The 26,049-nt window shown below is 46.8% G+C and overlaps 1 protein-coding gene across 1 annotated transcript; it reads right to left on the minus strand.

Annotated features, from left to right (window-relative positions):
- Window positions 1-4,943: 4,943 nt before the first annotated feature.
- LOC120303096 (major histocompatibility complex class I-related gene protein-like) lies at window positions 4,944-25,014 on the minus strand. Its single transcript, XM_039332265.1, has 7 exons — window positions 24,913-25,014; window positions 21,348-21,590; window positions 18,923-19,198; window positions 11,430-11,717; window positions 10,240-10,314; window positions 6,779-6,902; window positions 4,944-5,006 (listed from the first exon to the last, which is right to left on the minus strand). The coding sequence occupies exons 1-6, from the start codon at window positions 24,983-24,985 to the stop codon at window positions 6,790-6,792; spliced, it is 1,068 nt and encodes a 355-aa protein (XP_039188199.1). The 5' UTR covers window positions 24,986-25,014; the 3' UTR covers window positions 4,944-5,006; window positions 6,779-6,789.
- Between the last annotated feature and the right edge of the window lie 1,035 nt (window positions 25,015-26,049).

Below are 26,049 nucleotides of genomic sequence, written 5' to 3' on the forward strand. Positions count from 1 at the left end.
ATTTGAACTGTGGATGGATGTCTATAATACAAATGGTTTCACTAAAGAAATAAAGCCCTATGAAAAAAAGATAAAACAACTGACATTAAAAAGCTAGCCTCTCTCATGTCGGAAGAGCAATGAGGATACCTAGTTTTGTCTTAACCAGGTTTTGAGGGAAAAAGCCAAGGTCACCAAACACCAAGATCTCAAAAAACAGATGTCTGAATCAAGGCCCAGCTTGGTCCTGTTGAAAGAAAAGTCTTCATCGTGGTTCAGTCCAAGCTGAGAATAAACATGGTGACTGCTTTAGAAACAAGGTTGCAGTTTATTGAAGAGGAGAGCCAGACAGAAAGATGGCTCTGGCAGAAAAAATAGAGCGAGCACATGTAGGGAGTGGGTTTTTATACCCTCTTGAGCCTTTTGGTTGGAGTTGTTTCCTGTTCCTGTTTGAGGCTATTTCCTGTGTCATGTATTTTGATCTGTGTCCCTTTGGCATCTGTGAGTTAATCCTATTATGTCCTGTCTTAGACTCTGGGTGGGGTATGAAGATTTTAGGTGTCTTTGTCTTCTTAATCTTCTAGCTCCAACCTTCCTGGATTTATTTACATCTGCATTTCTATAGAGCTGGTTTCTGCTTGGGGGAGGGAGACAGAAAAACTGGGCATGCTTTTCTGCCTCTTTAAGATCCTTTGAGGAAATATATTTTTCTGCCCTTTTAATATTTCCTTTTCTGGGGAGCTGACTTCCCACATGCAGTTCTGACCCAAAGTGGGGGGCAGGGGAGGAGCATTTCCCCCTCCCTTCTGTCCTGTAGCTGCCCTTGGCTCCCCCGTCAGCCGAGGTCGAAGTTGGTGACTGAAGAATTGTTGGACTCAGAATTGTCTGTGGAGGAGGAGGAGGAGGAGACTGAGATGGCCCATCTGCTCTCCCACTTCCACCTCACCCCACAGGCAAGAAGATCCTCTGTTGAAAATTTCCAGTAATGTGTCAACACTGCTAGCATCGGATGTTCTTGCTTTGACAATATATGAAAATGCAGCCATTTCCCCCTTAATTTGTCTGTTACTTTTAGAGTTAGAATTAGATGATGCTGGGGACGGGAGAAGGAAGAATGTATATGGGAATTAGTTAGGCATAACCATCTAGTAGAGTGTTTTTTTTCAAGGCTGTTTGAAATAAGAGATGATAAGGAATGGTGGGTTAGAGAACTAGAGGGAAGGTCAGCATTTCAAACTAATTGGAGAATGTGATTTATGACTGTTAATTAGAGGAGGGAATTGTGCTTTGATATTATGTGTTTAGGGGAGAATTCAGATTTTGGCTTCGAGGATGCCATGGAACTTGAATAAAGATTCTTTAAGGTAAACAAGTTCTTTGAAGAGTTTCATCTGTCGGAACCATGACATAATGGGGCAGTAATGGGGAAGGGGTTTAGATTTTTCTCTGCATTGAAATCTGCCCCCTCCCACTTTCAGGGACACCCACACCTTTAGAAGTCTTCCTGAATGACTGGTTGAAATCCTGGCCGGGGATCCCTTTGCCCAGATTTGGCTCCTACACCATGTGCCCCCCTTTTTGAGGGAGAGCCCCAGCTCCCTTCACAACCTTGTGATTCCCCCCCCCCCCAGGTTAATTTACTACCCTGTGGTCTCCCTTGGACTCTCCTGAAAGATTGCACAGAAACTACATCTAGTACAAAAGGCAGCATCTTGTACAGGAGCTGGCATGAGACGGGGCAGCAACATAACTCCTATATTGGGGCAGGCAGGTGAGGGGTTTGCATGGCCTCTAATGGGGCCCCGAGTGCAATTCCAGGTGTTGCTTGGAACCTAAAAAGAGCTAAACCCCTAAACTCTGCTGAAGATGTTACCTAGCCTGGTAACGAAACATTTGGAAACCAACATAAGATGAGGGCGAAGGTTCGTTCTCCAAGCTTGTGGGTTGGTTTCTGAATGTTTTGTTACCAGGCTAGGTAACATCTTCAGCAGTGTTAGGGGATGTCACTGTTGATGTTCTTGGCAGCTCGACTGGAGCAATACAAAAATCGGCCACGCTACCACCCGCCACGCTCATGAGTCCATCGGAGCCTGGCAATTCCATCAACAGACACACCTACAACGAGCTTACAAACCCCTCAGAATCCAAATCAACCACACAACCAACCAGAGATCGCACTGACCCTTAACCAACGCATCCAAGCCCCCTCTCTCCCCACCAGTTCACCTCACAATGTCCCTGACCGGATGTAACCTCCCCATCACAAGCTTCCCACTGATGACCCACACCTGACCCATCACAAGACCCTCACTCAACAGCTTGGGGAACGAATCTTAGAGAGCCTGGGCCAAAATGGTTCCACAGGACCTCCCCTCCAATGGGCTCCGGCTGGCTTTTCTGTCCCGCTTACGTCAATGAAGACTCTCAATCATCCAGGCAAAGATGTCCAAAGATTGGATCCTGGCAACTGGACCAATATTTGTTAGCCTGTCATTTGGGGGGAGAAACCCTTGAAGCTGGTGTGGTACCTTCCAAAGACTGTAGGCCTAACCGAGTCGCTTTGACCGAGGAAGCTGCTCAGATGGCAGCGAAATGTCTCAAGTGAACAAATATCCGTCCAGTTGCCAGGATTCAACCTTTTCACACTTTGGCCTGGATGATTCAACCTTTAGTTTCTCCTGTTTATGAGTACAGGAGGGGAGAGGGGGGCGCGGGGCCCAGAAGTGAAGGCTTCCTCCAATCCTTTTGACAAAATCCCCCCAAAATCTTTCTTTTTTATTATTTTTAATTTTATTTTATTCAAATACAAATAATACAAACACATCACATATAAATCTAATTAAAAAACAGTATATCAAAAAATACAAACACTACAGTGCACCCATACCCCTGGAGCCCATTTTTATTACCTATATTTCTTCTCATATAACAACTAACAATATACGATATATTTCAATTGTGCCTTTATCCCCTCCAAAACAGCATGTATTCTTGAACAGGTTTATTCCCTTTGCCTTCCACCAAGACTGTTTTTATGAAATCCTCTCATATGTCATTATAATTATTTACTTTAATCATCCCTTTTTTCAAATTTAATTTCTGTCGTTAGTTTATCATTTATTGCCATATTCCATATTCCATTATACCACTCATTTTTTGAATATCCCAATATTTAACCATCACTAATCTAGCTGCCATTATCAAATTTACAATCAATTCCTTTTTTGCTCCCCCCCCATATCTTTCTTAACTTAAATTTTCGTTCCTCAGGAGACCGGTCCTCTGCACTTTCGTTTGTCCAATCTCTCCACAAACAATTGTTTTAAAAGGTCTTTTGCCCTATTTTTGTACCATACAAGCTCTGGAGTTCCCTGAGGAAAATTGGGAAATCTTTTGCCTGGTGTGCAAGCCCAACAACCATACCCGATAGGTTATGGAGTAAGACTTTTATTTCCAAAGAAGTTCCAAAATGGGTCACCCCTGCTCCAGAGTGGACCCCCCCTTTTTTTTACAGTTTTGAAAAGCACACATTGCCATGAACCGTTCATGAAAACACACCTCACAATATACCAATCACCAAGAGCCATTTCAAACATAGTGTACAACCTCAGGAGTCATCCCAAAGCCAACCTTTTCAGAAGGCAACTGGACTCTGTTTTTTTGGCAAAACACAGACCAGTTTCCTGTTGAAAAAGCACCTTTGGGACAACCATGACCTGGATAGCTGAGGACCTCCATAGACTTTGGTAGTCATAGCAACAGCTAAGGTTCAGCTAACAACTACAAGGTATGGGAGGCCTTGACCTGATCAATAATATTCCCACACTAAAAGCATCCCTAAGCCAGTTCAGTACCAGCATCTTGTCTACCACCTTAATGGACAGGCATTTTTTCCCCCCATACATTTCATTTTATTCAGAAAGTTACAAAAAAAAAAGTACAAAAGCGAAACTAAATGAGAAAAAATATTAAGAGAGAAAAAAATGTGCATTAGAAAAGACAAAAACCAACACACACACATATATATATTGTCCCACCTAGCTTATTTGTGCTAAATATATTAAAACAGTGATACTTTCCCCATATATACTGTCTGTGTATCCACACATATAGTATTAACTCGTAAACAAACAGCAAAGTTAAACTTCAAAACCCTCTGTTAATAATCTATTATTGTATTTAACTTGACAAAAGTCTACAATGGCTTCTGATCTACCACAGATCACGAGGACTCCCTGTACTTTAACAAAAGCAGAAATGGTACTGACCCCAACTTCATTTTCCTGTTTAAATAAAAACATTTTTAAAAAACACCCATTTATTTTTTTCAATAACTTCCCCAAACCAAAACTTATAAAGCTGGGAAGAAGAAAAAAAAAAACCTACGCATAGGCACAGGAGTTTATCCAGTGTTTGGACTGCCTGTACAGCCAAAGAAGTTTGGGAAAAAAAATATCAGATCATATCAGTTCACTGAGGCTCTACCAAACACTGCCCTATTTTTTTTTCATTTTTTTTTAAATTTGGTGTCACATTGAGGGACAAATAAAATCCACGCTCCAGACACTGGCATCTCATTGATTATGTCATTGTGCGGAGGAAAGACATGCAAGACATGTCATTGTGCGGAGGAAAGACATGCAACTAAGGCTATGCCGAGTGCTGACTGCTGGACTGACCATAGACTCATCATTTCCAAGCTAAATATTCACATCAAGCCAAAGAATCGTTCACAGGGAAACAGAGTTGTGATGAAAAAGATCAACGTCAGTACATTGGAAAACCCTGACATAGTAGCTTCATTAGTAAAAAATCTTGACAATCAATTCCTGGAGCTGCAAATACAGGAAATGCTGAGAAGGACTGGGAATGTTTCTGGGACATCTTGCGCTCTTCTGCACTTAAGGTTCTTGGACCCTCATATAGGAAGCAGCAGGACTGGTTTGATGAAAATGGTGAAGAGATTAAGGCCTTGCTTGCCGAAAAACACCATCTCTACCGTGCTCATCAGAATGACCCGTTATCAACTGCAAAGAAAAATGCTTTTATAAACACTCGCAGGATTGTACAGAGCAAGCTCCGCAAGATGCAGAACTCCTGGCTGAGTGCCAAAGCAGATGAAATCCAGAAGTTTGCTGATAGAAATGATGCCAAACGATTCTATGAAGCCCTTAGATCCCTGTATGGACCTCAGCCCTTAGAAAGCTCTCCTTTACTGGATTCGAGTGGTGCAACTCTTATCACTGAGAAGACCCTGATTTTACAGCGTTGGGCTGAGCATTTCCACTCTGTGCTGAATATTGGAAATGCAAAAGTAAAGAAGGGACCTTTTATCACTTATGGTGGACATGTGATAAAGCAAAGAAATATTGGAGTAGGATTCACATCTTAATACAGAAGATTCTCAAAGTAAATATAAAGATTAAAAACAGAAACTTTTCTTTTGAGTTTAATGGAAAAAAGACTTGAAAAAAATGGAACTTTGATATTATGTATGTTGTCCTGCCTTCAGGCGCCATGGAAAATGGCTTGACTCCCTCTTCTTTGGGGCAGCCCCTGAGATACTGGAAGACTGCTATCATGTCATCCCTAGTTCTTCTTTCGCTTGTTAACATTTAACATCACTAGAGATTTTTAAGAAGAGGCTGGACAGTCACTTGTCTGAGATGATATACAGTAGAGTCTCCTTCTTGAGCAGGGGGCTGGACTAGAAGTCCTCCAAAGTCCCTTCCAGATTCTATTCTATTCTATTCTATTCTATTCTATTCTATTCTATTCTATTCTATTCTATTCCATTCCATTCCATTCTTTTTTCTATTCTATTCTATTCTATTCTTTTTTCTATTCTATTCTTCTTTTTTCTATTGTATTCTATTCTTTTTTCTATTCTCTTCTATTCTTTTTTCTATTCTATTCTATTCTTCTTTTTCTATTCTATTTTATTCTTTTTCTATTCTACTCTATTCTATTCTTTTTTCTATTCTATTCTTCTTTTTCTATTCTCTTCTTTTCTCTTCTTTATTCTCTTCTCTTCTCTTCTCTTCTCTTCTCTTCTATTCTATTCTTATTCCTCCCATGTTCAGCCTCTTACACCAGGTGTCAGATCCGTAGATAGCAACTGTGCCATCCTTTAATTATTCTTCTCCTCTTGTGTTCTGTGTAATATTTTCTTTTCTTTGGGGATATAAAATAACATTTATCAAAATTATCACAGTCAACCCAGTGAGGCTGATAAGAATCTGGTTTTTCTTTGCCAGAAGAGCCCAAACACAGCAAGGAAGCAGGGTTAGGAGGCACAGTGCAGGACCATCACCGAATTCCCGGTTATATTTTACTTACCTGTATATGCCAGCGTATAAGGCGATTTCCGCAAGCGCTAAAATCGGCGCCAAAGACGGGGGTCGTCTTATGCGCCGAGTCGTCTTATACGCCAGAAATACTGGTAGTTTCCGGCGTATAAGACGACATTCTAGGAATGCGGCTTGGCAACAAAGACGGGGGTCGTCTTATACGCCGGGTCGCCTTGTACGCCGGCATATACAGTATCTATTTAGCATGTGTGTGCCGGAGAGGCTGTGCTGTGCTGGCTCTTCCCTGCAGAGCAGCTGATCAGAGGGTCCCAGGCAGGAGAGGCTGAATCCCAAGGAACCCCAGGCAGCCCATAATCTCTCCATGGCTACCTTGGAAAGACTTAGAGGGTGGATTCCATACTACAGCAAGCCTGATCATTTTGGCCCCGGGTATTTTCCAAGCTTGGAATGTTGTCTCTTAAATAGACTTCAGCAATAGTCACGCTCACCTGTTGGAGTATCACTCAATTTGAATATCATCTTGTGTACTTAGGGGAGAACGAACCATTTCTGGAGGAACTTGACCACAACAAGTTGTCTCTTCCTGATGGAGTTTTTTCCTGCGTTTCCAGCCTGTTAAATGGCAAAAAAAAACCAACAAAAAAACCCAACAACAACAAGAGAAGACAGCTAGTTTATTTCTGGGACAGCTGCTCCTGCCTGAGATGGACTTAAGGTGAAGACCCAACCCCACAAAGGGCCCATTATTGGTACAATAGCAATAACAATAGATTTATATACCCCTTGGTGCTTAAATTACATCTCTCTCTAAGCAGAGTCAACATCTTGCCCTTAAAAATCTGTGTCCTCATTTTACTGACCTCAGAAGGACGGAAGGCTGAGTCAACCTTGAGCTGATCAGGCAGTGGGCAGAGTGTTATGGTTCTGGCTAATGAAACACTTCAAAGAACTTCCAGGCATTGATTTTCCAAAAAGTCATTTATTGTTACAAAATGTCGGCACAGGCATAACGGAGGCTTTATGCTAAGATTTAAGTTCTCTTCCTCTGAGCAGTTAAATCAGTGGTTCTCAACCTTTTTAATGCCGCGACCCCCAACCGGTCGTAAGTCGAGGACTAAACCGGTTGTAAGTCGACGACTACCCAACTGGTCATAAGTTGAGGACTTTCCCTGCCCAGGAGCACTGCGCATGCGTGGTGCTGCCTCCTGCGCCGGCCGAGGTGTAGCTGGCAAGCGGCAGAGACGGAGCAGGCCGACCGCCAGCTGGGCCACTAGCTGGTCCAGCCCAAGGGAGGTAAGGCACCTGCCGGAAAAGGGGGAAAAAAATGGCGGACAGCCTTGCTTGGCGACCCCCCGTGAAATGGTTGATCGACCCCAAATGGGGTCACGACCCATAGGTTGAGAACTGCTGAATTAAATTATCAGCATGTTCCCTTCCTAAATTAGCTGTCATATATCACATTATCCAATTAGTGTGAAGGTCAAAGGTTTCCTTCCTCTTTCTTTCCCTGGGCTTTGCCCCCACCCCTCTTTCTGCTCTGTATTAACCCCCAAAATACCAGACAGTTCTGCATATTGTCAAAGCAAGAATATATAATATTTGCAGCGTTGACACAGAGTCAGCCTGCAATACTGCATTCTAACACTGCGCCACCACGGCTCCGGTGCAATTGCCTGAACTATAACCCGGCATCTTAAGAAAGAAATATGTTTACCTCCATCTATTTATTATTGACGAAGGGCAAAATTGGTGGCTGTCAAGCGCCGCTGATGAGGGGAAAATGAAATGGAACATTCCTGAGGCTTATTGAGGAATAATAATAATAGTAAAGTTGGAAGGGACCTTGGAGGTCATCTAGTCCAACCCCCTGCTCAGGCAGGAAACCCTATACCATTTTGGACAAATGGCTGTCCAGTCTCTTCTTCAAAACCTCCAGTGTTGGAGCATTCACCGCTTCTGGAGGCAGGTTGTTCCACTGGTTAATTGTTCTGTCAGGAAGTTTCTCCGTAGTTCTAGGTTGCTTCTCTCTTTGATTAGTTTCCACCCGTTGCTTCTTGTCCTGCCTTCAGGAAAATAGCTTGACTCCCTCTTCTTTGGGGCACCCCCTGAGATATTGGAACACTGCTATCATGTCCCCCCTCGTCCTTCTCTTCATTAAACTAGACATATCCAATTCCAACAGCCGTTCCTTATATGTTTTAGCCTCCAGTCCCCTAATCATCTTTGTTGCTCTTCTCTGTACTCTGTACTAATCAAGTCAAAACTGCATTAGAGCTTCTATACAATATGAGAGTGCTGTTTTTCCACTACCAACGTAGCCATTCAAATCTGGTCAAGCAGGGCTGTTCCCGATAATACTAAATAGTACTTAACTTGTACTAAATCATCAAGCAACAATGTGGAAGGACTTTGCCATTTGTTTCTTCTTTTTCGTGTCTCGCTTGCTTGCCAGTCATGGGTTGAAGTTGTGAGAGTCTTTCCTGTTTGGTTTTATTTCTACCCCAAAGCCCGATTCCAACCTAACCACATCTAAGAAGAAGCAATCATGGTTGATTCTGAAAAGATAAGCATGTCTGACTAGCTTGGACATTTGCACCCAAGACTGGCAGGCAAGGAAGAAAAATCACAAGCAGGTCAAACAGCCCATCCTCGAAGAAGGAAGTGGCAAATCAGTTCCTCATGGATGTGAATGGACAAGGAGCAACGGATGGAAACTAATCAAGGAGAGAAGCAACCTAGAACTAAGGAGAAACTTCCTGACAGTGAGAGAACAATTAACCAGCGGAACGATTTGCCTCCAGAAATTGAGGTTTTTAAAAAGAGATCGGACAATGATTTGTCTGAAATAGTATAGGGTTTCCTGCTTGAGCGGGAGGCTGGACTAGAAGACCTCCAAGGTCCCTTCCAATTCTATTATTCTGGCACTCATGGTATAGGCTCTCCTACTTGAGGATGGACTAGAAGACCTCCAACGTCCCTTCCAGTTCTACTATTGTTTTTGTTTTGTGTTGCCCTGCACTTGGTGAAGCTCAACTGAGAAGACACTTCCCTCATCCACCATTCCTCTCATGTCTCTTGCTCTGAGTAGGAGCAGAGGAAGCAGCCGCTCCTTTTACCGCTGGACCTTCCTTCCTGTTGTTGTCTATCCCCGAGTGTGATTGCAAGAAGGAGCAGAAGTTACAAGGGCCCTCCCTCCATTTCCCCCATCCTTTCCCCAGAACTTCCCTTCTTCAAAGGCAGGATTATGAGTTTTCTAGCACTTCCCAGATCATTTATGGGGCTCTTTCTTTGATTCCCGAGTTCCTGATATTTGCTTCTCTGAAGTACACCTATTAAGGCAGTGGTTCTCAACCTGTGGGTCGGGACGCCATTTGGGGTCGAACGACCATTTCACGGGGGTCACCAAACAACGCAGTCCACCATTTCCCCCCCCTTTTCCTTAGCTGTGCTACTCCCTTTTATTCTATTGGCTTTTGAAAGCCAATAGAATAGACTCTCTTGAATAGAGTCTAATTCTATTGGCTTTCAAAAGCCAATAGGAATTGCCCAGGCTGTCTCTGCCCTGCTGAGCCCGCCAAAAGTCTCATTCTGCAAACGGTGCTGCACCAGTTGAGTAGTCTTCGACTTACAACCGGTTGGGTAGTCCTTGACTTATGACCGGTTGGGGGTCGCGGCATTAAAAAGGTGGAGAACCACTGTATTAAGGCTAAAGAGACTTCCTCACAGAGTAGCGGAAGGTGGAACATTCTGAGATTTACAGGAAATGGGAAAAAAAAATAGCTGCCTAGTTTCTTCTCCCTTTCTGATTCCTGTTCAAAACACTATGTGTGGGGAAGGGTCTCGGAGGGATCCTGGCTGCAAATCTCAGAGAGACTCTCTCCCATTCACACCAGCAGTCAACACAGAAAAAGACATTGGCTGAGGTCAGCGGATGTGTTGTTTCACTTACAGATCAGGAAGAGAAGAATCCCAGCTGCCAAGATTGTGCAAGCCCCAATTGCGTTAACAATCCACCATATTCTAGCTAAAGAAGGAGAAAACATGGTTCCGATTAGACAGATGCTGAGTTCCCTGAAGCGGAGACGCTGAGCCAGTGGTGGCAAACCTATGGCACGCGTGCCAGAGGCGGCACTCAGTGCCCTCTCGGTGGGCACTCGGGCCATGCCTCGGAGATGGCAACTGTCCCTCTTCAACCAGCTGCCTGCTAACTCGCCGAGGTCCCACGTGGCCGGATGCATCCCAGCACGGCTGGTTTCCTTCCCCCCGTCCCATCCCTCCTGGCCTCACATGCTCTCCTTTTCCTAGGCATGACCTACTGCATTGCCTCCTCAGCTGTCGGCCAGCCATCCAGCTCAGAGATGGCTTCTTTGAACTGCTGGTGGAGGACTGCAGCTCGCTGGCCTCTGTGTGTGGGGGCCGATGGTGTCAGGCAGCAGCCGCCCCAGCCTTTGCCTTGCCCCATGGCAATGGCACCCCTGCCCTGCCTCACCTCACCCCTCAGGACGAGCCTCCTGCCTACCGCCCCATGTGCCAGAGACCCCCTAGATCTCCCCCAACCCTGCCCACCCCCCACAGGCGTTCCATGCCACGAGCAACATCGAGGTGACCACGCCCACCTTGGCCACACCCATCCAATCTGCCATGACCCCCACAGCCACGCCCACCAAGTGGGCCACGCCCACCTGGCAATAAATACGTGGCGTTTAGGTTGCAGTTTGGGCACTCGGTCTCTAAAAGGTTCGCCCTCACTGCGCTGAGCAATGGAAGTCATTCCCAGTCTGAACCGGCCACCAGGAAGTGCCCCCACCCGAAGAAAGCCCTCCTCCCCTCCAACGCTGCAGAGGGGGTAGCGAATGGCCTTGAAGGGCAGAAAGAAAAGCCACCGCCCCTCGTGCATCATTATCACATCATCTCGTAGCACGTGTCATGTCTTCCTACTTTCGCTGTTAAGTTACCACTTCCGACTCCTCTTAAAGAAATCGCTTCTCTCCTATCGCTGAATGTAGGATTGTATTCCCTGTTCTCTAACTGCAAATACGAGATGGTGCAGAGAAAACTAACTCCTCTCCTACCATTTCAAACACTGGTGGGGGAAAAAAAAATCTACTTCTACATGCCGCAATGCTCTCAGCCTCTCACCTGTTTCCTCCTTCCAGGCCAAGATCAGGGGCTCCTGCAAGCCCTGGTGCTCCAGGCGACAACGAAAATGGTCCCTCTCCTTGGGGTCAATCTCAATGCTGAGCCAGACATAATAGGTGCCATCCGAGTTGGGGGCAACGTTCCTAGGGAGGGTCTCGTACACGCAGGCCTCTCCGTCCCTGGTCCAGGTGGCCTGGATCTGCTTGGGGTAGAAGCCAAAGGCCTGGCAGATGAGGACCTCCAGATGGTCATCCACCTCCTTGCAAGTCACCTTGCCCACTGGGGGCTCTGCAGAAACAGCAACACCAGAGTAACGGGGATTTCTAGAATTTCCATCAATGTGAGTTAATAACACAGAAGGACTTCTCTTTGGTCATCCTCTCCCACTGCTCCCTCTTCTCTGAACCTGTGGAAGCTCTTTAGATTCATTTTTGAGAGGGGTACATAGAATGTCAATCACTGGAGATTTTTAACAAGAGGATAGACCTGGCTGGCTCAGGAATTCTGGGAGTTGAAGTCCACGAGTCATAAAGCGGCCTAGGCTAGGCCTAGGCCAGAGGTAGGCAACCTTGGCTCTTTTATGACTCATGGACTTCAATTCCCAGAATTCCTGAGCCAGCCATGCTAAGGGGAAAGGGAGAGGTTTCCAAGCTGAGCCATGCTGGCTCAGGAATTCTGGGAGTTGAAGTCCACGAGTCATAAGAGAGCTGAGGTTGCCTACCCCTGGTCTATCCTCTTCTTAAAAATCTTGTCTGAGATGGTATACGTTCTCCTGTTTAAGTGGGGGGGGGATGGACTAGAAGACCTCTCAGGTCCCTTCCAGCTCTATTCTATTCCTCTGCAATTTGGGGTAAGTCTCTCAAATGGTAGCAGTGTTCCAATATCTCAAGGGCTGCCACAAAGAAGAGGGAGTCAAGCTATTCTCCAAAGCACCTGAAGGCAGGACAAGAAGCAACGGATGGAAACTAGTCAAGGAGAGAAGCAACGTAGAACTGAGGAGAAACTTCCTGACAATAAAACAATTAACCAGTGGAACAACCTGCCTCCAGAAGCGGTGAATGCTCCAACACTGGAAGTTTTTAAGAAGAGACTGGATAGCTGTCAGAATCCAATTATATTTCATCTTTAAATTATCAAATATAGAAACTTCCAATTCTGCCTTCTCTGGATTCTGCCATAAGAGGGAGAGAAGGGGGAGAACAAAGGGGTTTTATGGCCCTCACTTCCTTCTTTACACTTCAAAGAGCGGAATGCTGAATGTGTGTTTATTGTAACCTCGAAGCGTTGGCATACCAAAGGAGGGTAGTTGCCTTTCATGTAGTTATCTGAAGTCTCCATCCAGACGGAAGAAAGAAGAAAGGGGGCGGAATTGTGATACTTGAAACTATCACTGGAAGGGGGGTTGATTGGGTGGGACTACTGGGGAACCCCTTAAAACCTTGAATGGAAGAGCTTGAACCCCAAGTCCTGTCTAGCATGCCTGCAACCATTTTCTCTTAATAAAGGATTCCTGTTGGAAGAATTATTCCAAGAGTTCTGTCTTCTTAAGATGCAAAGTGGGGTGGGTCCTTACATTAGACAGGACTTGCAAAATTAATCCACCTGGAAGGGAGACCCTTGCCGGGGGATTTTGCAAAAAATTTACCATGTCAGACAATGGAGAAAGAGAGGGGGAAAACTCCCTGGAAAGAGAGCCGCTGACCCAGTTGGAACCTTGCCAGATGTTGGGATCTGAGAGGTCAGATTCCTCGGGAGAAGAAGTGGTGGAGACACAGGACCACAAGCCTCGCTGGTCGATGAACGTTGGAAAGAAAAGTGAGTGGAGAAAGGAATCAAGAAAGGTGACCCTGAGACGGGGGACCAAGCAACCAGAATGGAAGCAGGAGATGGAGAAATCCCTGCACGCAAGTGAAGAGGGAGGAAGCTGGGTACCGTACTCAGACTGGATCCTAGAGAAAGCTATTGACCTGATGAAGAGAACTCTCAGCTCCCTAGGAGAGGAGAATACTGAGCCCTACGGCCGCCCCAGTTCCTGGAGCCACAAAGGGAGAGACACCGAGGGGGACGTGGAACCTGCAACCCCAGGGACATCTACTGATCCAGGAGCCCCCACCCCCTACCGGACCACAGATGGCAATCTGGACAGAAGACACTACCACCAACAACGGAGGCACCGATCCATTCCAAGACGTCCACCGTTGGAGGTGAAATTCAAAGGGGAGCCAACACGCTTGGGGTTTTTCCTAACCCAAGTACTCAGCTACATGGAGGAATATGGGCAGGACATTCCCAGCGACAAAGCCCGCATCCGGATCGTGCAATCTGCCCTGGATGGACCAGCTGCGGATTGGGTAGTGAACTTGCATGACTCCAATGCCCCAGAACTCAGTAACTTCAACCGTTTCATGTCCTCTTTGAGAAGACGATTTGAAGACCCCCTGGCTGATCGCAAAGCCCGTGAAAGAATAACAACGATGAGGCAAGGCAAACGCCCAGTGGCCGAGTATACACAAGAATTCCGGGCCATTGCCAGCAAACTGAATTGGCCAGAAGACATCCTCCTTGGCCATTTCAAAGACGGACTAAACTATGATCTATATGATGCTTGCCTGCCCCGAGGGGACCCACATCGACTTGAGGAATGGTACGTCTTGGCAGAGGAAGCAGAGATCGACATATTGAAGAGGCACCGCCGAAGAAAACAATGGAGCCGCCCCCCGCCTGAGCTGACACACCAACCGGTGAAATCATCGGATACAGCCAAGAAGCAAATGGGGTGTTTCAAGTGCAGAAGAGAAGGGCATCGAGCTGTAGAATGCCGCTCAAAGGCCCCCCAGCACAACCCAGACAGATCCCCAATCAACAAACCCAGAGGGTATTCAGCTAAGCCAAAAGAAACAGCCATGAAAATGATGGAAATTGCAGAAAACCCCACCTCTGCTCACCAAGGGGAAAGAACTCCAGCCTACACCACAGGGACGGTGGATGCCTCAGATGACAGCTCGGAGGGCGAACCCCTGGTAAGTGGACGCATCACACCCATCTTCAAAACAGTGACTATATTAATCCCCCCCATGCCCGAAGCTGTGAAGGTGAAAGCCTTAATAGACTCTGGCTGCACCCGCTGCCTCATTAGCCCAACGCTAGTGGGGAATCTGGGCATCCCATCCAGGAGACTGGAACAACCAATCTCATTTGGCCAGCTAGATGGATCCATAGCAGGGGGGGTGCCAGCTACCCTAGCCACTCTGCCAATACACCTCTCCCTGGGCAACCATGAAGAGGACTTAACGTTTGTGGTGACCCCAGGTATGGAATGCCCAATGATTCTAGGGATGGAATGGTTGAAAAAATGGAACCCCTGGGTAAATTGGAGGACGACAGAAATCAAATTCCCGAAGGGGGACCCTATGGACTTAAAACCCCAAGGGAGGCTACCAGAATCAAGAATAGAAAAAGCATCCATAGGAGAGGAAAAAAGATTAACAGAAATACCAGAGGAATATAGGGACCTTGCTGAAGTCTTCAGTGAGGAGAGGGCGAATGAGCTTCCCCCCCACCGACCCACAGACTGTACCATTGAATTCAAGCCTGGGGCAAAACTCCCGAAGCCCAGATTATACTCCATGAGCCCAAAGGAGAAGGAGGAAATGGAAAGATTTATAAAAAAAAACCTGGAGAGAGGTTTCATTGAGCCAGCCAAGCCTAAAGTGGCTGCCCCGGTCCTTTTTAGAGAGAAGAAGGATGGCTCTTTACGTTTATGCGTGGATTATAGGGCCCTGAATACAATCAGTGAAAGCAACCTATACCCGCTGCCCCTCATGAAAGACATGCTGTCACACCTATCGAAAGGGAAAATTTTTTCTAAACTAGACTTAAGGGAAGCTTACTATCGCGTGAGAATCAAGGAAGGGGACGAATGGAAGACTGCATTTAACTGCCCCATGGGGTGCTATCAATTCAAAGTCTTGCCATTTGGATTACAAGGGGGCCCTGCAGTCTTTATGCAATTAATCAATGACGTTCTAAGGGAGCACCTATTTAAGGGGGTCCTTGTTTACTTGGACGACATTCTTATCTTTACTGAAACAAAAGAAGAACACGTCAAACTTGTCAGAGCGGTTTTAAAGAAGCTGCGAGCCGCTCACCTATATGCCAAACTCTCAAAATGCGAATTCCACCAGGAAAGGATAGACTACCTAGGCTATCGCATATCCCCACAGGGCATTGAAATGGACCCGGAGAAGGTCAAAGCAGTACTAAATTGGGCACCACCCCGCACAAGAAAGCAACTACAAAGTTTCCTGGGCTTTGCAAATTTTTACCGCCAATTCATCCCCTCATTTGCACAGATAGCCTTGCCCCTCACTAACTTACTAAAAACGAAGGGAACATCCTCAGTAAAACCTAGCCAGCCACTAACATGGACAATGGAGTGCCAAGCAGCATTTGAGAGACTAAAGAGACTTTTTTCTGCCGAACCAGTACTAAGGCACCCAGACATGGACAAGCCCTTCATAATACAGGCAGATGCAAATGATGTGGCAGTGGGGGCTGTGCTATTACAAGAAAATGATGATGCAGTATTGCAACCCTGTGCATATACATCCAAGAAACTCACGGAAACAGAACAGCGCTGGCCCGTATGGGAGAAGGAGGCTTATGGGATACGTTGGGCATTACTCACGTGGCGACAGTTCCTGGAAGGCAACAAAATCCCCTTCCAGGTGTGGACTGATCACAAAAATTTAGAAGCCCTGAAAACTTCCAGGAATCTCAATCCCAAACAAGTCCGCTGGTCCCAGCATTTTCACCAATTCCAACTTAAGCTCAAACATTTACCAGGAAGAAAGAACTTCCTGGCAGATGCACTATCTCGCATGCCCCAATATAACAGCGCACGAACCACAGACTCTAGACCAATAATGGCAGAGTCACAACTGGCAGCGCCAGTAACCACAAGAACCCAAGCCAAAATAAAACCACAACTGGACAGCCAAACTGGGATTGAATTCAGAAAAAGTTTGGAAACAGATGATTGGTTCCAGAAAAACAAACATGTGTGCACAATGAGAGACGGATTGCCTTGGGTAGGGGAAAAGTTATATATACCAACAACTCAAAGACTAACTTTCATGCAACTTTGCCATGACACAAAATCAGCAGGGCATTTTGGATTTGTAAAAACTTTACACTTAATTAAACGGCAATTTTGGTGGCCATCAATAAAAAAGGACATAGAAAGTTATGTTGCCAGCTGCCCAACCTGTGCATCAGCAAAGAGGTTGCAAGGGAAATCGCCAGGGCTATTACAACCAGTGGCAAGTCCCTCAGCCCCCTGGAGGGAAATAGCCATGGATTTTATAGTGGAATTGCCAGAAAGCAATGGGAATACTGTTATCTGGACAGTCACGGACCTATTTTCCAAACAGGTGCACTTTATCCCTTGCCAAAAAATTCCCACTGCAAAGGCCTTAGCAAAACTTTTCATCCAGCACATTTACAGATTGCACGGGGCACCCCAACGCATCATCTCTGATAGGGGAGTGCAATTTACGTCTGCATTTTGGAAGGAATTTTTATCCCTCTTAGGGACCACTCAGGGATTGACATCTAGCCACCACCCTCAAGGAGATGGACAAGCGGAACGCTGCCAGTCGGTACTTGAGCAATATTTGAGATGTTTTTTAAATTTCCAACAGAGTGATTGGACGGACTTACTTCCTTTTGCAGAAGTTGCCTACAATAATGCAGTCCACTCCAGCACAGGCTACACTCCTTTTCAAATAGCCAACGGTCAAAGTTTCAACCCTATGCCAGAGTTAACCCCAAAAGAACCAACGATCCCTTCACTGAAAGAATGGATGGAAAACCTACAAAACACCTGGCCAATAGTCAGAAAATCACTAGATGAAGCTAGGCGGGCATACAAAGCACAAGCCGATAAAAAAAGGGTTGAGCCTACACCATTCATTATAGGAGAAATGGTGTACTTATCTACAAAATACCTAAAGTCCCTACAGCCCTGTAAAAAACTTGGACCAAAATATATAGGACCTTTTCCAATTAAAAGAATCATAAATCCAGTAACAGTAGAATTAGAATTACCCAAAAACCTCAGGCAAATACACCCAATTTTTCATTGCAGCTTGCTGAAAAGAGAGCATCAGTCACATCTACGGCCAAAAATCCCCCCACCACCACCTCCACTCATGGTGGAGGGTGAACAACACTTCGAAATAAAGGAAATCCTTGATTCTAGGAGATATCATGGGGCAACTCAGTACCTAGTTGCCTGGAAACACCTACCTCCCTCACAAAATGAGTGGGTCCATAAACGTCATGTCAGAGCCCCGAAGCTATTGAAGAAGTTTCACACAGAGTATCCTAACAAGCCTGACTAAATTTTATACTTGTGTTTTCTTTCAGGTGGATCTCTCTTATTGTTAAGAGGGGCCGGATGTCAGAATCCAATTATATTTCATCTTTAAATTATCAAATATAGAAACTCCCAATTCTGCCTTCTCTGGATTCTGCCATAAGAGGGAGAGAAGGGGGAGAACAAAGGGGCTTTATGGCCCTCACTTCCTTCTTTACACTTCAAAGAGCGGAATGCTGAATGTGTGTTTATTGTAACCTCGAAGCGTTAGCATACCAAAGGAGGGTAGTTGCCTTTCATGTAGTTATCTGAAGTCCCCATCCAGACGGAAGAAAGAAGAAAGGGGGTGGAATTGTGATACTTGAAACTATCACTGGAAGGGGGGTTGATTGGGTGGGACTACTGGGGAACCCCTTAAAACCTTGAATGGAAGAGCTTGAACCCCAAGTCCTGTCTAGCATGCCTGCAACCATTTTCTCTTAATAAAGGATTCCTGTTGGAAGAATTATTCCAAGAGTTCTGTCTTCTTAAGATGCAAAGTGGGGTGGGTCCCTACACCATTTGTCCAAAATGGTGTAGGGTTTCCTGCCTGAGCAAGGGGTTGGACTCGATGACCTCCAAGGTCCCTTCCAACTTATTATTACTACTACTACTACTACTACTACTACTACTACTACTACTACTACTACTACTACTATTATATTGACCAACATACTTGCAATGCTTGGGGTCTGATTTAATTTTACAGTCTTCCCCCAACTGAATTTGTTCAAGCTGTTCCGGACAGAAATCAGGAATAGGCTATATATATATATATTTTTTCCCCCTTCTGACCCAGACACGGGACATTCCTTCCTTCTTTGCAAGATTTTTCTCAGGGAAATAGAACAAGACATTCAGCATTAATTTCTTGCTCAGTTACTTTATCTTTGAAGTCCTTATTTTTTTGGGGGGGGGCATTGAAGATTATTTTCCTTCTGTAATGTGATGTGGGATGCCGCCTGACTCATTTTCTGCAAAGGGTGGCTTGGCTATGTACTGTAGGACAGAAATAATATGGAGACGGGGGAGTGTACAGAAATATGTTCAATGCAGACCCCCTTCTGCCACTCACCGATCTTCTGAGAAGCCTCCTTCTTGGACAACTGGTACCTCTGCAGCCACTCAATGCAGGTCTCCTCCAGGTAGGTTTTTTTCCTCTGGGACCATCCTGGATGAATCTCCCACTCCTCCTTGACCTTCTCGGCCTGGGGCTGAGCTGCCACCCATCTGAGCGTCTCCTTGTCGAAGCTGATGAAATCCCTCCCGTCGTAGCCATAGTGCAAAAACCCTCCTTTGCTCCCGTCTTCCCAGAGCTCACAGCCCAAAATTGCCTGCCAGGTGTGAGGCCCTGAAAGAGACCCAGAGGGGGGTGGGAATAGTTCAGAATTCCTCTCCCCTGGACGCCCCACGCTTGATTCAAATGTTTACTTCCATCCCATCAGCTGAAGCTGAAGCTCAACCACTTTGCCCACCAGATGGGAAGAGACGACTCATTGGACCCTGGCATTGGGGAAGATGGAAGACAAAAGGAGAAGGGGACAGCAGGTGGTGAGATGGTTATATAGTGTCATTGATGCAGTGAGCATGAATTTGGGCAAACTCCAGGAGACAGTGGAGGATTGGAGGGGGGGGGGGCTCGCATGCCGTGGTCCATGGAGTCACAAAGAGTTGGACACGATTTAGCGATCAAACAACATCCCACCAGGAAATTAAGCAACATCCCACCAAAGAAATTGGATCTTTCCTCCCCTTTTTCTTTCAATGGGGTGGGGAATCTCTTTTGTGATCAGGGGCTGTACTTGGTCTTCTGGGGATGGTACAAGTCCATGAAATCCATGAAAGATATCTTGAAGGCGTAGGAGGTGCTTTTTTTTTCTTTTACAGGAAAGGATCTCTCACCATTATGCCCTTTGCAACTGTTGGTACCATGTTTTCCCGAAAATAAGACTGGGTCCTATATTAATTTTTGCTCCACAAGACTCATTAGAGCAGTGGTTCTCAACCTGTGGGTCAGGACCCCATTTGGGGTCGAACAACCATTTCACGGGGGTCACCAAACAACGCAGTCCGCCATTTCTTTCCCCCCTTTCCTTAGCTGTGCTACTCCCTTTTATTCTATTGGCTTTTGAAAGCCAATAGAATAGACTCTCTTGAATAGAGTCTAATTCTATTGGCTTTCAAAAGCCAATAGGAATTGTCCAGACTGTCTCTGCCCTGCTGAGCCCGCCAAAAGTCCCAGTCTGCAAACGGTGCTGCACCGGTTGAGTAGTCCTTGACTTACGACTGGTTGAGTAGTCCTCGACTTATGACCGGTTAGGGGTCGCGGCATTAAAAAGGTTGAGAACCACTGCATTAGGGCTTATTTTCCGATTAGGTCTTATTTTCATAGAAATACAATACTATGCTTCCATCTTCCATGAGCTCCCAGCCCAAAGCCCCCTGCCAGGTGTGAAGCTCTGAAAGAGACCCAGAGGGGATGGATGTGGGTGAATAGGGTCTAGGATTCCTCCTGCCTCAAGAAGGTGTGAATGCTCCAACACTGGAGGTTTTTAAGACGAGACTGAACAACCATTTGTCTGAAATGGTATAGGGGTTGGACTAGACCAGTGGTTCTTAACCTGGGCGATATTGCCCCCCAGGGGGCGATTTCATTCTTCAGGGGGGGCCATGGAACGAAAAGGGGGCGATATGGGGGTGATGGAGCAAGATGTTTTGGGGACACTTTTGAGACTTTTTCATACAGTGAAACGCTGTATATCTGTCGTACAAAAACATCAGATTGCTCGCTGTTAGTGGATTGAATTGTGTTTTCAAGTGTTCCTCCAGCTAGCTTCAGTACAGAACGCCGTACATATGTGAATACGCATTGCTTATCTTCATACGCGTTGCGCAGCAGCCTCTGCCCTTTTTATATTTCTTTTTGCGTCTTAAATTTTACTTGTAATTCAATCATTAAATATTACTGTTTTTCTTTTCGGGCATTTCACTTTCTTGCAATTGAATTTTGTTTTCAAAGCGGTCATTACATTTAAGTGTCTTGAATAAATAAGATAATAATGAAATATATGTATCACAAAGTTTGGGAATAAAGTGATGGGTGGCACCAAAATGTTTCACACAGTTGAGATATGGGAAAAAGATTGGAAATAAATTACTTGCATCAATATGTCCAGATGACAATTTTAAAGAAAACAAAACAAGTGTTTGCATAAATTGAAGAATTATTTCCTATGTTGTAATTGAGAGGTTATGTTGGGGGAGGGGGGCGATGACAACTTCCTCATTGGCTCAAGGGGGCGATTCATTCAAAAAGGTTAAGAACCACTGGACTAGACGACTTCCAAGGTCCCTTTCAACATCGGGCTGTGTAGAATGTCTAGCGGAGGGAGAAAACTGGGGATCAGGGGGTAGAGAGTCTTTCCTTTTGCAGGAAAGAAAAGCTCACCGTTACGCCACTTTTGGCACTGGAGGCCAAAAGTGAAACTGCTTCTGCTCACCTCCAGTCTGGTGGTCCAGTTTGGATAACTTCTCCAAGTCGATTCCAATCACCCACTCAAGGACCTGGAATGACGTGTCCTCTTCCTCCACCCAGGGCACCAGAGGCTCCATCTTCCTGATGAGGCTATCATAGCGAGCCATGGGCTGGTCATCCAGGTAGCCCCTAATGGAGAAATGGGGCAGCCCCTGGCTGGGCTCTGGCAGATGCAGGTAGGAATAACACAGGGAGTTTGCAGGAGAACCTGGAGGGGGAGGAAGGAGAAGGGAGAATTAGGGTGGGTCTGCACTGCGGCTGGGAGAAATATCAACAACCTAAGATATGCAGATGATACCACTCTAATGGCAGAAAGTGAAGAGCCTCCTGATGCGGGTGAAGAAGGAGAGTGCAAAAGTTGGCTTGAAACTCAACATTAAGAAAACCAAAATCATGGCATCCGGCCCTCTCAATTCCTGGCAAATAGATGGGGAAGAAATGGAGGTAGTGACAGATTTTATTTTTCTGGGCTCCAAGATCACCTCAGATGGGGACTGCAGCCAAGAAATTAAAAGACGCTTGCTCCTGGGGAGGAAAGCTATGGCAAATCTAGACAGCATACTAAAAAGCAGAGACATCACCCTGCCAACAAAAGTGCGTATAGTCCAGGCCATGGTTTTCCCAGTTGCAATGTATGGCTGTGAAAGTTGGACCATAAGAAAGGCTGAGCGCCAAAGAATTGAGGCCTTTGAACTCTGGTGCTGGAGAAGACTCCTGCGAGTCCCTTGGACTGCAAGGCGTTCAAACCGGTCAGTCCTAGAAGAGATCAACCCCGACTGCTCTTTAGAAGGCCAGATCCTGAAGTTGAAACTCAAATACTTTGGCCACCTAATGAGAAGGAAGGACTCACTGGAGAAGGGCCTAATGCTGGGAAAGATTGAGGGCAATAGAAGAAGGGGACGACAGAGAATGAGATGGCTGGATGGAGTCACTGAAGCAGTAGGTGTGAACTTAAATGGACTCCAGAAGATGGTAGAGGACAGGAAGACCTGGAGGAACATTGTCCATGGGGTCGCGATGGGTCGGACACGACTTCGCAATTAACAACAAAACTGCGGCTCCATCCTCTTCAATATACAGCACCCTCCCCCCAAGAAGTGGGTCACCCTCTTTTGTCTCTGCTTGGGAAAGTTCATGCCTGTAAACCCGAGGAGCGAGCCCCTAGTTCAGTGGTTCTCAACCTTTTTAATGCCGTGACCCCCAACCGGTCGTAAGTCGAGGACTACTCAACCAGTTGTAAGTCGAGGACTACTCAACTGGTGCAGCACCGTTTGCAGAATGGGACTTTTGGTGGGCTCAGCAGGGCAGAGACAGCCTGGACAATTCCTATTGGCTTTTGAAGCCAATAGAATTAGACTCTATTCAAGAGAGTCTATTCTATTGGCTTTTGAAAGCCAATAGAATAAAAGGGAGTAGCACAGCTAAGGAAAAGGGGGAAAAAATGGCGGACTGCGTTGTTTGGTGACCCCCGTGAAATGGTCGTTTGACCCCAAATGGGGTCCCGACCCACAGGTTGAGGACCACTGTTTTAGTTGTAAGTACCCACCTCAATCCCTCTTCCCAAGAAATCAGAACTCCTGGAACAGCATCATTCCAAAAGGAACTTTTATCGGGAGAAGCTGGCAGTAGGCATAGAAGGCAGGAACTAAGGCCGTGGTAGCAAGCCTATGGCACGTGTGCCACAGGTGGCACGCAGAACCCTCTCTGTGGGCACGCGCACCGTCGCCCCACTCCTAGGCCTTCAGCTGGTTTTATAAAACCTTTTCGCTTTAGGCCTCCAATGCCATGTGCAAAAAAAAAAAGGTTCAATCAATCAATCAATTTCAACTTCTCACAGGAAAAAATTGATCTTGCAATTGATTGATTGAACTTTTTAGCCCCACCCAGTCAGCCGTTATCACTGAAGCCATGCCCACCCAATGGGCCACGCCCACCCGACACTATATAAATGGGTTTTGGGTTGCAGTTTGGGCACTTGGTCTCTAAAAGGTTTGCCATCACTGCACGAAGGTCTTCCTTCAAAACAATAGTTTAAAAGAGTCATTCACACACACCCCCCAACCGTCCGTTAGGATGGTTTAAGACAGCGGTTCTCAACCTGTGGGTCGGGACCCCATTTGGGGTCGAATGACCATTTCACGGGGGTCACCAAACAACGCAGTCCGCCATTTTTCCCCCCTTTTCCTTAGCTGTGCTACTCCCTTTTATTCTATTGGCTTTCAAAAGCCAATAGGAATTGTCCAGGCTGTCTCTGCCCTGCTGAGCCCACCAAAAGTCCCATTCTGAAAACGGTGCTGCACCAGTTGAGTAGTCCTTGACTTACAACTGGTTGAGTAGTCCTCGACTTACGACCAGTTGGGGGTTGCGGCATTAAAAAGATTGAGAAACACTGGTTTAAGATAACTTTTATTGTCATTTTTATACTGTGGGCACAATGGCACACATCAAAAATGAAATTTAGTTGCCCGCTCTCAAAGTGAAACACATACATGACACACACCTAAACATACTATGAACAACATGTGTATAGACCCACAACCCTACAGATACGTAGCGATAAATATTAAATATTGTCCATCTTGAATATATAACAGAAGGAGGAAACTTGAGAGTTCGCAAGGTTAATGCTGTACAGAATGAAACTCTGGCTGAATCTGGATGTTCTGCTTCAGATACCACCAAGCCCCCCTCCTTCCAGAAGGTAACAAGGAAAACAGGTCGTGAAGAGGATGTGTAGTATTCCAGATAATCTTACTGACCCTGATCAACCCACAAGTGTGAAGTGGTGGTGGGAAGGGGGACGATAAGGCTCAGCTTTCAGGGCTGTTTTTTCATGCCTCGACTTTCCCACCCAGAGGAACAGCTGGCCAGGTCCACATCTGGTTAAGACGGTCCCGCAGCTGCTCTGCGCCCTTGGGTGTCCCAGCCAGCTTCTTGTGGACCTGAAGCCCACCCCTCTCTCCGCCTTGCCAACTGAGAAGAGAGTCAGGAAGACCCTATTTGCTCGGAGGTTAACAAAGTCAGTTGGAGCCCCGACTGCTCCCCAGTCAGGCCGCCTTCCGCAGCGAGGAAGCGCGGAAATTCGGAAGTTCTGTTTTTACTTTCACTTTCACTTTCCCCAGAAATACAAAGGGGATTCCAAACCAAGGCGGAGCTGGAGATACGATCGCTCCCCAGAGAGAGCGAGGTTTGCTGATCAGGATGGGGCTGAATGGCAGGAACCCAGGTCCGTTTCTCGGACAGGAGGGGAGGGCAGTCTTGAAACGGAAAGCTTCTGTTTTGATTTTCACTTTTTGGCACGCCCAGAAATAACAAACGGGAACGGATTCCAAATCAAGCGCTAAAGTGCTAAAACCAGGCTCGGGGAAGAGCTACAGAAGGAAAAGGTTTTCTTTTGGGGGGAAAAGAGCGCAGGACGGGAGTGGGGGGGGGAATGGGGGAGAGAAAGACCCAGCCCAGGGCTCCCCCTCCCCTCCCTTTTTGCTTCCCTCCCCACCTTCCCCAGCTCGCAAAACCTTCCAGAAACTCACCGCAAAAGCGCCCCCGCCCGAAGGACACCAGTACGACCCCCAAGAGCAAGAGGGGCGGCCGGGGCAGCGGCATCGGCCCCCCCCCACCAACCCCGCGCGCCTCCACCCGAAGATATTTACTTTCAGCCAAGGCCCCGCCTCTCTCCGCCCCGGCCCCGCCTCCCCGCGGCCCCCTCCCCAGCTCCGTTGAACTCCGCCTCCTCCGAGTCTGGGAAGAAGAGAAAGTGAGAGCAGCGCTGCTCTTGCGGGATTTTAGAGGGAGGGAGGGAAAGGTGTGTGTGTGTGTGCGCGTGCGTGCGTGCGTGTCTTAGCGAGGCATTGCTCACAACCCGGTGAAGCGTTCAAATGACCTGGTTACTGCTGTCGTGTGAACACAGCCACCTCCTCGCTGATTCTTCTCGTGAGGCTCTCCAATCTTCTCGTGAGGCTCTTCGCCCCACAGGGTTTTTTGGGGGGAACCTTCAGGCAGAAAGTGGCGGCGGAGGATCTGAAGGGGATGGCGGCGTGTTTGGGCAGCGTCAGGCTCGGGACCCCGCTGCTTCTCACCCCAGGGGCAGGGGTAGGCAACCTTGGCTCTTTTATGACTCGTGGACTTCAACTCCCAGAATTCCTGAGCCAGCAGAGCTGGCTCAGGAATTCTGGGAGTTGAAGTCCACGAGTCATAAAAGAGCCAAGGTTGCCCACCCCTGCCCCGGGAAGAAGGATCCGAACGCCGCGCTGAGTGGTGCGTTGTATTTACACCTGCCACGGAAAACAGCTTCGCTCCGCCAATGACAGCGCCCGGTCCCCACCCTCGCCCCACCCCTTCGGCCCCTAGCCCGCCTCCTCCCGAGTGCCGCTGGCGTTCTCGGCCCATCCAAAGTCTGTCGGGTTCGTGAGGGAAAGAGAGGAAACAGCGCTGCGTAGCAATACAAATCTTGTTTGCCACCGCAATAAAAGGCGCAACAAATGGAGAGAAGCAGCAGGTGTTCCTGGGCGGCGCTTCTGAAAATAGCAACTGTATGCTGATCAGATCTTTGGGTGTGTGTGTGTGTGTGTGTGTGTCTGTGTGTCTGTGTGTGTGCTGATCAGATCTTTGGGTGTGTGTGTGTGTGTGTGTGTGTGTGTGTGTGTGTGTGTGTGTGTGTGTGTGTGTGT

This window comes from Crotalus tigris, unplaced genomic scaffold, assembly GCF_016545835.1.
Source record: "Crotalus tigris isolate CLP2741 ecotype Arizona unplaced genomic scaffold, ASM1654583v1 scf7180000024460.1087499, whole genome shotgun sequence".
In the NCBI taxonomy this organism is placed as follows: domain Eukaryota; kingdom Metazoa; phylum Chordata; class Lepidosauria; order Squamata; family Viperidae; genus Crotalus; species Crotalus tigris.

What these genes read in the sequence shown, in the direction of transcription:
- LOC120303096 (XM_039332265.1), bottom strand. Translation starts at nt 24,985, where the DNA reads ATGCCGCTGCCCCGGCCGCCCCTCTTGCTCTTGGGGGTCGTACTGGTG. An exon ending in ACTGGACCACCAGACTGGAG is followed by an intron (nt 19,199 to 21,347) that starts GTGAGCAGAAGC and finishes GGTCTCTTTCAG; the next exon opens with GGCCTCACACCTGGCAGGCA. An exon ending in GGCCTGGAAGGAGGAAACAG is followed by an intron (nt 10,315 to 11,429) that starts GTGAGAGGCTGA and finishes CTCCTTCTTTAG; the next exon opens with CTAGAATATGGTGGATTGTT.